At 44.4% G+C, this 15198-nt stretch overlaps 1 protein-coding gene across 1 annotated transcript in view; it reads left to right on the plus strand.

Annotated features, from left to right (window-relative positions):
• The window catches only part of LOC311098715 (adenylate cyclase type 1-like), a gene marked incomplete at both ends in the record, with an annotated part of 77503 nt that overhangs the window by 19746 nt on the left and 42559 nt on the right, over positions 1 to 15198 (plus strand). The window contains one exon of the mRNA XM_084139253.1: positions 3040 to 3151. Coding sequence (XP_083995379.1) covers positions 3040 to 3151 — 112 coding nt within the window. The remainder of the gene's footprint in view (positions 1 to 3039; positions 3152 to 15198) is intronic.

Genomic DNA, 15198 nt, shown 5'->3' on the forward strand with positions numbered 1-15198 from the left:
CTGTCTTCTCACAAAATCGTCTGTAGCGTCAGAACTGTTTGTCCTACAAACTATTATGACCCCTCTATGGAAAGATGAGACTCACGAACATGATGGTGTTCTCCTCGTCTTGGGACTTCTCTGAAGTCAGTAAGATATAGTTGACCTTCCATCATCTCCCCCACCCAGATCTCATCTCATCACATTCCAGGGATCATCTCTGCTCTCTCCCTATTATACTAATGTGTGGCAAGGCTAGGTGCTGCTGTGACAGCAACACTAACACTTTTCTGTTTTATCAAGTGTATAATGGACCAATAAAGATTGTATTGTATTGTATTGTATTGTAATGTCCCCAAGTCCCTCTGCAGCAGCCAGGCGCTAGCTAGAGCTAGCCTAGTGCTCGTGATTTAAATGTAATCATGTTGTGTGTGAAAAGACCCACACAGCGACCCAGACGGGGTCAAGGCTAGAGGTCCCTCTAGTGTGTGTGTGTGTGTGTGTGTGCGAAGCAGTTGTTGACATCAAGGCTCTTGTAGAGAGCAGGACAGAAATCAATGCCACCCTGAGCAGAGGGTCCCTGGCTGGATAATGCTGGTGAATCTGTGAGAGGACAGGGTGGCATGTGGTGCCGTGACACACACACACACACACACATACACACACACACACGGCACATAATCAACAGGTGTAAAGCCCCCAAAGGGCCCTGCTCTAGGAGCGCTAGACCTGCCAGGCGTGACAAGAATGTGTCAGGTGGGATTCAGGAGACGACTGTGATGCAACCTGTCTGTCTGTCTGTCTGTCTGTGATTACACAACAATTGCAGACTGTCAGCAGGATTGGGCATGTTGCAGTAGCAGTGCATGGATAAAATCAATGGGGAAAATCTAGGCTCTGTCGTAGCCGGCCGCGACCGGGAGACCCATGGGGCGGCACACAATTGGCCCAGCGTCGTCCAGGGTAGGGGAGGGAATGGCCGGCAGGGATTTGGCTCAGTTGGTAGAGCATGGCGTTTGCAACGCCAAGGTTGTGGGTTCGTTTCCCACGGTATAAACAGTATAAAAAAATTAAAAATTAAATTAATAATGTATGCACTCACTAACTGGAAGTCGCTCTGGATAAGAGCGTCTGCTAAATGACAAAAAAAAGTTTTTAAAAATTTAAGCCAAGCCAGGAAAAAAGCCATATTACAACCTGTGTTGTGATAATTGCATTGTTTTCTCTATAACGCATTAGTTCATTCACCACCTTGATATATAAGGCTGAGACAACATGGTGACAACAGTCACACAGTGGCAGAATAAAATGTTTTATAAAAAAAAATTGTTTTGGCCTTACTGCTATTAGCCCATACAAACGCATTGAATTGAACAGATTCACAACATGGAACAACAGATAGTTCCTAAAAAAATCAAAAGGAAGTTTGTTCTGAAGTGTGTGTCTGTCCTATATCTGAGATATATAAGAACGATCAGTAAACATTTGTTGTTGCTTTTTACATGTATTTAACCCCTTATTTTTGGCACTAAACAATCTCCATATACATGCTTCCATTAATCTTTTCAATTGGTACCAGGGGACCTTCAGACAAGTCTTGTGATGCCTGTGTGCCAACATGTACATGTTCGTGAGAGTCTCACCTTTCCACAGAGGGGTCATATTAGTGTGTAGCCCAAACTGTTCGGATGCTACAGACAGAAGTTGGCAGATTGGCTGGCCTGACCTGGTGATATGGCACTGGGTGAGGACATTACTCAACATTTGGCTAATAACATCGGCTCACATAAATGTTCCTAATAGGATGATTTGTTTGATTCAGATTCAGAAAACGTTCATGTCCTTAAGAGGCAAATAATTTTGGGTCTGGGGTGGGTGTTGGGGTGGGAGTTGGGGGTTGGTGCTCTTTAGGGTTGGGGCAGTGGGATAGGACTGGAGCTTCATTAAAATGACTCTTTAACCACAGACACTTTCAACTTTTCATGTCTCACCATGAGCACAATATTTCAAGTTCTCTCTCCAAATGTTTACTGCTCGTAGATGGCCTCCAATTAAAAGAATCACAGTTAATTTTATCCATTGCAGCTCATTACATTGACATCTGGGATATGACAAACTGGCATTTAGCAGCTCACAGATCGTCACGCCGGAGGGACACGCTGTGTGTGTGTGTGTGTGTGTGTGTGTGTGCGCGCGTGTGTGTGCGCGTACTCTGTCCATCCCAAAGGAAGACAGCAGGACGCTTCGACCACGAGCCTTAAACACAGACATGCAAAGCAGTTTGGTCAATCATCATCTGTAGATGATGACGATCGTTCCCCTTACCACACCTCCCCTGCTCCCCCAGCAGTTAGGACAATTCCATACAAGATAACTAAGCTTCTCAGGTCTTACCAGATACATATTCATGTTGTTAAGTCCCCTTAAGGACCTGTTAGACCATGTAACTAGGGGCCAGAGTTTTCCACGGTCAGGAGAAACTTTGGGCCCTATATGAGTTGTCTGCTTATAATATCTACTCATCTAGGTAGTTTGTCTAAGGGTTGAGATGTATTTATATTTCTGTCTACCTCCTAACAGGGCATGGCTCTGCTTTGATCCCTATGAGAATGATATAGGGAAGAATTATCCATGTTTCTATTCTGAGTCCTTCTGCTTGACTTCACTGCCAGTCAGTCAGTAGAACAGAACAGGGTTCATCTCATTGGCTGTCACGGTTCGTTAATCACAACGTTTGATTGATTGGAGGAAAACACATTATGAATAGAGACAATGCTCACTCACTTCCACTTTGGCGTCGCTTTCTAAATGTCATTTAACAAATCCAATGAGACAGTCTGACGTAGCATGTGATACTCTTGTCTTCAATCTCTTGTTGGCTTGATCTAACATCTCAGGTTTCAGATACTGCTATATCAGGAAGCATAGGCTATACGGATTTTCTAACTCCACTCTCTCCTATCATATTGTCTTGTGTTGTTTAACTAGTATGTAACTATTTCTCCTTCTCTCTGTCTCTGTCTCTGTCTCTGTCTATGTCTCTCTCTCTGTCTCCCCCAGTATCCTGTTTGCTGATATCGTGGGGTTCACCAGTCTGGCGTCTCAGTGCACAGCCCAGGAGCTGGTCAAACTACTTAACGAGCTCTTTGGGAAGTTTGATGAGCTGGCCACGGTGAGTCTACAGTTTTCCTGTCCTCCCTCTCTCTGGCCGTCTACTGCTGGAGACTTATGGAACTTACTATCACGCTCACTCTGTTCCATAGACTGGCTCCTAGACATGCTGTCATGGTCAAGGTGTTGTTCAGTTGCTATACAGTCACATGTTGGGACAGTGATTTAATAACTTGCAATTGTGAGAAAATAAAAACAAAATGGTGGTGGCTACCTCGTGCAAAAATGTTGTGCAAGAACGGCTGCTTAGCTAACTTGTAGCTAGTTTACAGTCTAGATAGCTAGCTCTACCTTACTGAAAGCTAAACAGCTTGCCTGGCTTGTTTAATTACCCTCAAGTTGTAGACATGCTTCCCCAAAAGTAAGAGGGAATGTTATCAGAAATCAATTCGTAGATCAGCATGTTTTCCCGCGATCGCTACATTGTAACATTGGTTCAGCTGAATGCAGCAGCAGCTGATTCAGGATGCTACTACAAAGACTCGCTGCAGAACAGGCAGCTGCTTCATGAAAACTCATAATAACGTTAGCTACTACAGTGGCTAGCTAGCTAGCTTTTGGTGGAAGCATTCAGCATTGCGTGTGCAGCATCCCATTTGTTTTATATGACTGGCTCAGCTAGCAAGCTAATGTTGGACAAATTTAAGCTAGCTTTCAGAAAATACTGCTTGTTGAAGCACAAAACTCCTTTGCTAGATGTAAAATGGATTTTCTCACCAAAAACTAGGTTGAAAATAACAAAGGTGAAGACGAGGATTCTAATATCCCATAACGTTTTGCATAAATGAGGAATAATTCTAATCAGTTGGACCAACTATGCTAGTTAGCTACAGAGCATGGAATCATAACTTGTACTAACCTGGATATCTTCAACCTAAACCAAAAAATGTAAACGTTATAGAGATTTATTGCTTTAGCTTAGAGTTTTTTGAGGCAGAAATGGGGTTCAGCAGACAATGTCACCTACAGTGCCTTGCAAAAGTATTCATCCCCCTTGGCGTTTTTCCTATTTTGTTGCATTACAACCTGTAATTTAAATGGATTTTTATTTGGATTTCATGTAATGTACATACACAAAATAGTCCATATTGGTGAAGTGAAATGTAAATAAATTCTAAAAAATAAATAACGGAAAAGTGGTGCGTGCATATGTATTCACCCCCTTTGCTATGAAAAAATGGAAAGAATATGGCACCACAACAAACCTGCCAAGAGAGGACCACCCACCAAAACTCTTAGACCAGGCAAGGAGGGCATTAATCAGAGAGGCAACAAAGAGACCAAAGATAACATTACATTACATTTACATCATTTAGCAGACGCTCTTATCCAGAGCGACTTACAGTTAGTGCATACATTATTCTTTTTTAATTTTCATACCCCATGGGAATCGAACCCACAACCCTGGCGTTGCAAACGCCATGCTCTACCAACTGAGCTACCTCCCTGCCGGCCATTCCCTCCCCTACCCTGGGCTCCACAGTATCTGTCCATAGGACCACTTTAAGCCATACACTCCACAGAGCTGGGCTTTACGGAAGAGTGGCCAGAAAAAAGCCATTGCAAAGAAAAAAATAAGCAAACACATTTGGTGTTCGCCAAAAGTCATGTGGGAGACTCCCCAAACATATGGAAGAAGGTACTCTGGTCAGATGAGACTAAAATTGAGCTTTTTGGCCCCGAGAACATCATCCCCACAGTGACGCATGGTGGTGGCAGCATCATGCTGTGGGGGTGGTTTTCATTCGCAGGGACTGGAAAACTGGTCAGAATTGAAGGAATGATGGATGGCGCTAAATACAGGGAAATTCTTGAGGGAAACCTGTTTCAGTCTTCCAGAGATTTGAGACTGGGATGGAGGTTCACCTTCCAGCAGGAAGGTTATTGAATAGTTATGCAAGCTCAAGTTTTCTGTTTTTTTGTCTTATTTCTTGTTTGTTTCACGAGAAAAAATATTTTGCATCTTCAAAGTGGTAGGCATGTTGTGTAAATCAAATGATACAAACCCCCCAAAAATCCATTTTAATTCCAGGTTGTAAGGCAACAAAATAGGTAAAATGCCAAGGGGGGTGAATACTTTCGCAAGCCACTGTTGGTCATATTTTCTAATTTTATGACAGAATATTGTGACCGAACTTCTTTCGATCTATATCATTATCCTTTGCGAGAAATGATTGATCAGTGTAGGCGGAATCTGACGTAAGACAATGCCTTCGACCTACAATCGTCAAATGTTTTCAGTATGTCTTTGACAAGGGGACTGTCCTTTTGCTCCCTGGTCTGTGTAGGCTTTGGTCAGGTTTTGGCCCATAGCCATATGGATCGTGTGTGTCTTCATTTAAGGATGTGGGATACAGTCGACTGGCTCTCGCAGCTTTCATTACAGCTTAGTGTGATGTCATCAGGAACATCAGGGCCCCATATGATTTTTAATATGATTATACACGCTCTCATCTGAGGAAGAGATGACAGGACTCGTAATCCATCCCAGATTTACCCCTGGCTAAAGCTCCAATGTCTCCTCTGTGATCGTCTGAATGAACTGAATAAAGGGGACGGGAAAGCGGACTAGTACAAGTTATATCTGTCCCAATCTTTCCATCCGGTGTCAACAGAAAAAGATTTGCACGGTCCATCTGTCAATATACAGTATTCCATTCTTATCAACTCTTGCTATGTTGGTGCCTCGAAAGTCCATGCAACTTTTGTCTTGCTTTGGACAAAAGTCTTTACACTTTAGTACTTCACCTTGTTTTGGCCTATTTAGATTTTTCTATTATCATTTCTATTCTTACAATCAGGGAAAATGCAAATGTATGAATAAATTATAAGATTCAGCTTTCACAGCAGGCATCATTACTGTAGTAGCCTCAACCCATCCCTTCTCTTCTATAGGGAATCCCAGACCTTGATATTAGGCTGACACATACATTATTTTTGTTGTGTTAGAGTTAGAGGGTTCAGACTCCACCCCCTCCGCCCCCCCGCCCCCCCCCGCCCAACACGCACACCCAGCAGATCATTTTCCCGCATCTCTCTGTAATCTGGCCCCCATTACTTACACTGTGCACATGTGCCTGTGCAATCCCTTAATCCACGGGATTACAACCAACCCTTTTTTGCTTTCATAGAACAAAAGTATTTTTGTTTACATGCATTAAAAACAGAATCGGACAAGACAACTGTAGTTTGTCTAAAAGTGATGAAGGGAAGTCATAATGATAGTGTCATTTTTTAAAGGGATTTTCTAGAAGTCATTGTGACATTGGTAATTTTGCAATTATTCCATATTTTATTTGATATATTACCATGCCTTCAATGCTCTTGGTTTAAAGGACTGTATATCTTACCAGTTATTCAGAAGAAGGCAATGGCCAGCCTGTAGGTGCAGTACATGGTAAATAAATACATGCATGGTAAAGACAGTCCTACAACCACACTAATGCCTCACAAGTCAGAGAGAGAGAGAGAGAGAGAGAGAGAGAGAGAGAGAGGAGGGGGGGGGGGGGGGGGGATTATGTACAGTATATAGTAGATGCCGACATGTGAGACCACATTTCAAATCGAGCTTTAAGCTATTTCCCATAACTATTATGTATTGCATTGCAGCTATCACATTTTCACACTCCCATCTCCCCTGTGGCTTTGTCACACTGACAGTTGTCCCCCCGACTTAAACTCCCTCACCAGAGGTTCCACCCTGTGTCCTAACCCATAGCCCCAGTCACTGTGATCCAGGCTGGCAGTAAGTGGCAGCGCAAGTGACTCATCCTGCCTGGCCACAGCGCACACACACATACACACACACACGCTGTCTCTCACTGTTCCAGACGATGAGCGGGCGATTCCACATGTCCACCAGGCAGCGTCTCAGCGCGCCAGTCCTGCCCGTCCCCACACCATCCCCACACCATCCCTACACCACCTGTCCAACCGTTGGACTTGTTGGCTATCCGCCGTGGAAGTGGACCAGGAACGCAGCGTTCTCTACAAATATCCTGCCTTAAACAAACTCCTCATCCTCCTCTCTTCTCATCTCTTTCTCTCCTACTGCTCATGTCTGTCTTTCTTTTACTCCTCTGGTCCTCTGTAGCTCAGCTGGTAGAGCACGGCGCTTGTAACGCCAAGGTAGTGGGTTCGATCCCCTGGACCACCCATACACAAAAAAAAAAATAATAAATGTATGCACGCATGACTGTAAGTCGCTTTGGATAAAAGCGTCTGCTAAATGGCATATTAACTCTCCTTCTCCCTAACTACTCACACTTCTTTCTTTCTCTCCCCCATTCTCTCTCCCCCTCCTCCCCTCTCTCTCCCGAAGACATGCACAGTGCAAATAAGCAATGACTTGGTGTCACATTTGACTTCAGGCTTGTAAAACATTTATCCTGCGCTGTGCTTGATCCCACTTCCCTTGAAGTATCAGTCTCTTTGTAACCTGTGCTGTTAACAGACTGATTCACACTGGCTTCTGTCACAGCCTCTCTCTCACTCCCCTCCCTGCACCTTAGGGTGAACTGATGTTGCTCTGTGATTGTGTCAAAATAAGAGACAAAATACCATTACTCTTAATTTGGTTAACCCCTTCTATCTTAAACTATGGGGTACAGCTTTATTTGAAGGGCACCTAACCTAAATGAGGACTTCATAACACATTCGTAACCCATAGGGCCTTTTGTTTTTCCTTAATCATGTGACCTGACCAGGAAGAACAGCAGGCCCTATCATAGCCCATAACTTGGACTCTGGGTTTTTCGTGATCAGGTCTCGTGGTATAGGAAAAACACAATTAGCGTGTGATGAAGAAACACATTCCACTTTTTCCACTGTCCTGCTCTAGCACTGTTTAAACACTGTTTCTCTCTGTCTAGTTTTTCTCCATCTAGCCAAAACGTGAAACAACAGTCTCTGTGCATAGAGAGACACACTCAGGGATGATTTATACAGCAATATTATATTACTTTTAATGGTTCTGGCTTGTGTGTTTGTGTGTGCGTTCGTGTGTGTGTATGTGTGCCTGCGTATGTGAGCGGGTGTGCAAGTGTGTGTTTTTCTCAGTTTCCATGGTAGTTTCACAGAGCTTTTTTATTCCCCCCTCTCTTTCTCTCTTCTCGCTCTTTCTCTCTTCCTCTCTTTTCCTCTCTTCTCCCAACGCCTCTTTGCGTCTGAGCTCTTAGACCGGCTCACAGCAGCTTGATTCCCTGAACGGTGTCTTTCTCCCCATACTGTTCCTCTGCCATACTGTTCCTCTGCTCTGTTCCCTCTGCTTATTGGTGGGCTTCCATTTTTGATATTTCTTCCTCTGCCCTTTTGGATTATTTCAAAAAGTCAGAGATCCTTTTTGTTCACACACACACACACACACACACACACTATCATCATTGTGTAAATGATGGCGTGTCAGAGAAGCCAATGGACACAGCTGAACACAGCAGTCCCATGTCACATAGCGTCCTTAGGGAAGGGACTGACATACAGGTAACTGCCAAAATAAAGGAAACACTTTAGTAAATGAGGGATACAAAGTATACTGAAAGCAGGGGCTTCCACACAGGTGTGGTTCCTGAGTTAATTAAGCAATTAAAACATCCCATCATGCCCAGTTGCCCATTATTTTGGCTACCATGGCTAGAAGAAGAGATCTGTGACTTTGAAAGAGCATAGGGGGTTTAAAGGGCGTTTAAAGCATGTGTGTGTTTGTGTGTGTGTGTGTGTGTGTGCGTGTGCGCGCGCTCGTGCGTGCGTCACAGGATCTCAACCCAATTGAACACTTATGGGAGATTCTGGAGCGGCGCCTGAGACACCGTTTTCCATCACCATCAACAAAACATCAAATGATGGAATTTCTCGTGGAAGAATGGTGTCGTATTGTGATGAGGTGTGAATGAAGAAGTCAGGCGCAGGAGGTAAAACACCGAAGTCCAGAGTTTATTCCATTTACATAAATAAAACGCACCCAGTGTCAATACTAAACTATCACAAGGGAAATATTCCACCTTGGCAATAACAAATGGAAGAGTAGCTCAACCGAGCTACTCGCTCTCACAATGAAACAATCACTCACAAAGACAAGGGGAACAGAGGGAACACTTATACACATACTAATAAGGGGAATGAGCACCATGTGTGTGTGATTGACAAGACAAGACATGACAAGTGATGTGATGAGAATGAGATCGGCAGTAGCTAGTAAGCCGGTGACGACGAACGCCGAAACCTGCCCGAAGAAGGAGGGGAGGCAGCCTCGGCGGAAGTCGTGACACGTATCCCTCCAATAGAGTTCCAGACACTTGTAGAATCTATGCCAAAGCACATTTAAGCTGTTCTGGTGGCTCTGGCGGCCCGTGGTGGTCCAATGCTGTATTAAGACGCTTTATGTTGGTGTTTCCTTTATTTTGGCAGTTACCCATATGTTGTCGTTGACACAATGACACAGATCAATATAACACAATATTGATGGGCTAGGGCCATGGCCAGGCCGTCTTGATTACATTCTCTACTACGCCCTGTCACCTTGAAGAGGGAAGGGACATGCAACGGTTAGGATCTGGATCTAAACATTAGCCCCATTCACCTCTTAACACCAACAAGAGTCTATATACATGTGTGTGTTCTAAAGTGTGTGTCTGTATATCTGTCCCCTTCTCTCTCTGTCTCTCTCTCTGTCTCTCTCTCTGTCTCTCTCTCTCTCTCTCTCTCTCTCTCTCTCCCTCTCTCTCTGTGTCTGTCTGTCTCTCTGTCTGTCTCTCTCTCTCTCTCTCTCTCTCTCTCTCTCTCTCTCTCTCTCTCTCTCTCTCTCTCTCTCTCTCTCTCTCTCTCTCTCTCTCTCTCTCTCTCTCTCTCTGTACATCATGGCCGTACAGATTGCACATGGGTGGTATGGTCACGTGATAGGGCCAGAGTAATCCTGTATGGCTTGGGTTTGAATCAGCGTCCTAAGCCCTAGCTCACTAGGCAGATCAGATGAACTAACACAGGGACAGGACAGGAGAAGAGAAGCAGCACAGCACAGAGAGAGAACTGAGAGGAGAGGAGGAGCCTTTCTAAGCACCAGGGCTTTTCTGGCCACAGCTCCAGCCTCTATCTACCCATTATAGTCTCATTATAGCCAGGCTCTATATTGCTCACCAACTGTTATACCCTCACTGTCTTGGCCCTAAGATAACCCAGACCGTGGATATTATACCTGGTTTCCCCCTTGGTTGCTCACGTGATTGCTCATGTGATTGTTTATATTAAAAATATGGAGTTTAGGCGTGTTCCCATGTGGGTATATATAGTGGTGTACGTTTATGAATCTTTACTAGCAGATTATTTGCACCTCTCTTTTGGATAGGATGTTCATTTTGCATCTAGCTACACTACCGTTCAAAAGTTTGGGGTCACTTAGAAATGTCCTTGTTTTCGAAAGAAAAGCAATTTTTTTGTCCATTAAAATAACATCAAATTGATCAGAAATACAGTGTAGACATTGTTAATGTTGTAAATGGCTGTTGTAGCTGGAAACGGCTGATTTTTAATGGAATATCTACATAGGCGTACAGAGGCCCATTATCAGCAACCATCAGTCCTGTGTTCCAATGGCACGTTGTGTTTTTAAAAGGCTAATTGATCATTAGAAAACCCTTTTGCAATTATATTACCACAGCTGAAAACTGTTGTGCTGATTTAAAGATGCAATAATACGGGCCTTCTTGAGACTAGTTGACTATCTGGAGCATCAGCAATTGTGGGTTCGATTACAGGCTCAAAATGGCCAGAAACAAATAACTTTCTTCTGAAACTCATCAGTCTATTCTTGTTCTGAGAAATTCAGGCTATTCCATGCGAGAAATTGCCAAGAAACTGAAGATCTCGTACAACGCTGTGTACTACTCCCTTCACAGAACAACGCAAACTGGCTCTAACCAGAATAGAAAGAGGAGTGGGAGGCCCCGGTGCACAACTGAGCAAGAGGACAAATACATTAGTGTCTAGTTTGAGAAACAGGCGACTCACAGGTCCTCAACTGGCAGCTTCATTAAATAGTACCCGCAAAACACCAGTCTCAACGTCAACAGTGAAGAGGCGACCCCGGGATGCTGACCTTCTAGGCAGAGTTGCAAAGAAAAAGCCATATCTCAGACTGGCCAATAAAAATAGAAGATTAAGATGGGCAGTCTGAGATATGGCTTTTCCTTTGCAACTCTGCCTAGAAGGTCAGCATCCCAGAGTGAAATGATCAACTTGGATTAGCAAACACAACGTGCCATTGGAACACAGGACTGATGGTTCCTGATAATGGGCGTCTGTACGCCTATGTAGATATTCCATAAAAAATCAGCCGTATCCAGCTATAATAGCCATTTACAACATTAACAATGTCTACACTGTATTTCTGATTAATTGTATGTTATTTTAATGGACAAAAAAATTGCTTTTCTTTCAAAAACAAGGACATTTCTAAGTGACCCCAAACTTTTGAATGGTAGTGTATATCTGTCTTCCCTGTAGTTTGAACTACTGAGGTCATATAGGTTTATGGATATTTCCTGGTAGGTGGCTTAGCCTATTAGTGCAGTAGCTACACTACATGACCAAAAGTATGTGGACACCTGCTCGTCGAACATCTCATTCCAAAATCATGGGGGACTGCGGGGACTTGCTTCAATTCAGCCACAAGAGCATTAGTGAGATCGGCACTGATGTTGGGCGATTAGGCATGGCTCGCAGACGGCGTTCCAATTTAACCCAAAGGTGTTCGATGGAGTTGAGGTAAGGGCTCTGTGCAGACCAGTCAAGTCCTTCCACACGGATCTTGACAAAACATTTCTGTATGGACCTCGCTTTGTGCGCAGGCGCATTTTCATGCTGAAACAGGAAAGGGCCTTCCCCAAACTGTTGCCACAAAGTTGGAAGCACAGAATCATCTAGAATGTCAATGTAGGCCGTCACGTTAAGATGAAGCTCTGGACGAACAGTTCTTGTGCTGACGTTGCTTCCAAAGGCAGTTAGGAACTCACTAGTGATTGTTGCAACCGAGGACAGACGATGTTTACGCGCTACTCGCTTTAGCACTCGGCAGAGCCTTTCTGTGAGCTTGTGTGGCCTACCACTTCGCGGCTGAGCCGTTGTTGCTCCTAGATGTTTCCATTTCAAAATAACAGCACTTACAGTTGACCGGGGCAGATCTAGCGGGGCAGCAATTTGACGAACTGGCCTGTTTGAAAGTTGGCATCCTATGACGGTGCCACGTTGAAAGTCACTGAGATCTTCAATAAGGTCATTCTACTGCCAGTGTTTGTCTATGATTGCATGGCTGTGTGCTTGATTTAATACACCTGTCAGCAACGGGTGTGGCTGAAATAGCCAAATCCACTAATTTGAAAGGGTGTCCACATACTTTTGTATATATAGTACCTCATGTTGTACAGCAGGAGGATGTTCTCTTTAACACTCTCTGGTCTCTCTGGTCTCTCTCTTTCCAACTACAAATAATTTTCAAACTGCCACTTTACCCACGGGTGTTCTGGCTCTGGCCCAACCCATTGGTTTTTGGACCAATCAGACAGACCCAAATGTGTTCGCATTCGGTGAAGGGATGGGGAGGTACTCAGATCCAGACTCATTGCGGAGAATAAACTAATGTCCGTGGGCGTGGCGTAGTGTAGTGTTTGGCCAGAGCAAGGAGTCTGGGTAGCCAAGCAACCTTTGAGTGTTTAACTAAGAAAAAAAGGCTAAGTCCCAAAAAGAACCCTATTCTCTATGTAATGCACTTTGTAGGGAATAGGGTGCAATTTGGGATGTAGACGGAGGCTTACCTGTTAGTGAACAACATGCAGGTGGCTTAACTCTGTGGCTTGCTCCTTTGGCACAGTGTAATTGCCTAAGCTGTCTATTTGAAAAGGCTCTGTGTGTGTAGGGGCCCGAAGGAACAGAGGAAGTGAAGTGGAGTCTCAGAAGTTCTAATGAAAATGTATAACCTCTGTTGTTTCTGCAGTCACACAGAAGTAAAAATACCTAGTGAAATAGCTAGAGGCCTCAAACAGAGCCCAATACACTAGCGCTCCTCTGAAGTTTCAGAACTTTCATTACGTGTTCCAAACTCTTTTTGTGTCTATTTGATTTAGGTTACACTGTTCATTCTATCTAGTTGGGTCTGAGTAGTAAGCTGAGATTCTTTTTGGGCTTTGAAGGGTTGATGGTGTAAGTTTTTGTATTTGTCCTTTCTGTGGTTTGATTATTTAATCAATACTACAGTCTTCTCAGAAATGAGGCTACGCGTCTCCCATCTCATTGGCTATGATTAGATAGCTAGGACCTAGTTTTCCCTTGACAGGTTATGTGGTCAACAGACCACTGTAGTCCCCGTGCCCAAGAATGCCAAAGTAACCTGGCTAAATGACTATCGCCCCGTAGCACTCCAATTTGTAGCCATGAAATGCTTTGAAAGGCTGGTCATGGATCACATCAACACCATCATCCCAGACACCCTGGACCCACTCCAATTTGCATACCGCCCCAACAGATCCACAGATGACGCTATCTCTATTGCACTCCACACTGACCTCTCCTACCTGGATAAGAGGAACACCTATTTGAGAATGCTGCTCATTGACTACAGCTCAGTGTTCAACACCATAGTGCCCTCCAAGCTCATCACTAAGTTAAGGACCCTGGGACTGAGCACCTCTCTCTGCAACTGGATCCTGGACTTCCTGACAGGCCGCCCCCAGTTGGTGAGGGTAGACAACAACACATCCGCCATGCTGACCCTCAACACGAGGGCCCCTCAGGGGTGCGTGCTCAGTCCCCTCCAGGACCCAATGGGTCACCCACGACAGCGTGGCCATGCACAACTCGAACACCATCATTGTTTGCTGATGACACGACGGTGATAAGTCTAATCACCGACGACGATAAGACAGCCTATAGGGAGGAGGTCAGTGACCTGGCAGACAAAGGAGCTGATCGTGGACTACAGGAAACGGAGGGCCGAGCACACCCCCATCCACATCGATGGGGCTATAGTGGAGCGAGAGCTTCATGTTCCTCGGTGTCCACATCATTAAGGAATTAACATGGTCCACACACACCAACACAGTCGTGTTCTTCACGACAACGCCTCTTTCCCCTCAGGAGGCTGAAAATATTTGGCATGGGCCCTCAGATCCTTAAAAAGGTCTACAGCTGCACCATTGAGAGCATCTTGACTGGCTGCATCACTGCTTGGTATGGCAACTGCTTGACACTGGGGCCAAGCTCCTTGCCATCCAGGACCTCTATACAAGGCGGTGTCAGAGGAAGGCCTGAAAAATTGTCAAAGACCCCAGCCACCCAAGCCATACCCAAGCCATGGACTGTTCACTCTGTTACCGAGCGGTACCGGAGCACCAAGTCTTGGACAAAATGGGTTCTGAACAGCTTCTACCCCCAAGCCATAAGACTGCTGAACAGTTAACCCAATCAGTCCCACCGTATTGCTGGCACGTTTTGGACTTCTAACTCATTTTAAACATTGTGTGTTTGAAATACAGACTTCTGTTGTAGCTCAAACACATAATTTGTCAATTGTTTCTGCATCCGTAGATACCAACCATTAGTCTTTGTGATTAACAGGGGCTGAGCTAGAGCGGTGTTTGTGAGACAAGGGTGGATCCCGAAGGAGAAAAACATGTTTTGCTCTAAGATGTTCACAAGCTACACAAGAGTTGTTAGAAGGTAAGGGGTTCTTCTACATAGAAGATCATTGGAAATCCCAGGACATAGTCTCTATAATTCTGTAATAAGCCCACATAGTTTCTGTTACAAACTCCAAACTCCACACAGTTATCACTGACTAGTTGGATATTCATTTCCCGGTGAGCAAACAATTTCTGTACATACAGAGTTCATATACATTCCTTTTTATCAGGTTTTTGCTTTGACTGACCTTATTTTTTTTTGTTGACATTTGTCAATAAAGCTCATGAATGCAACTGTTTATGTCAAATTGTTTTGTGTTCTACTGGTTGTCCTGAAAAGAAAACGGTAAAACACTTCATTGTGAGGCTAAATATAAGGGCTGGA

Source organism: Coregonus lavaretus, assembly GCF_964263955.1.
Source record: "Coregonus lavaretus genome assembly, chromosome: 23".
NCBI lineage: Eukaryota > Metazoa > Chordata > Actinopteri > Salmoniformes > Salmonidae > Coregonus > Coregonus lavaretus.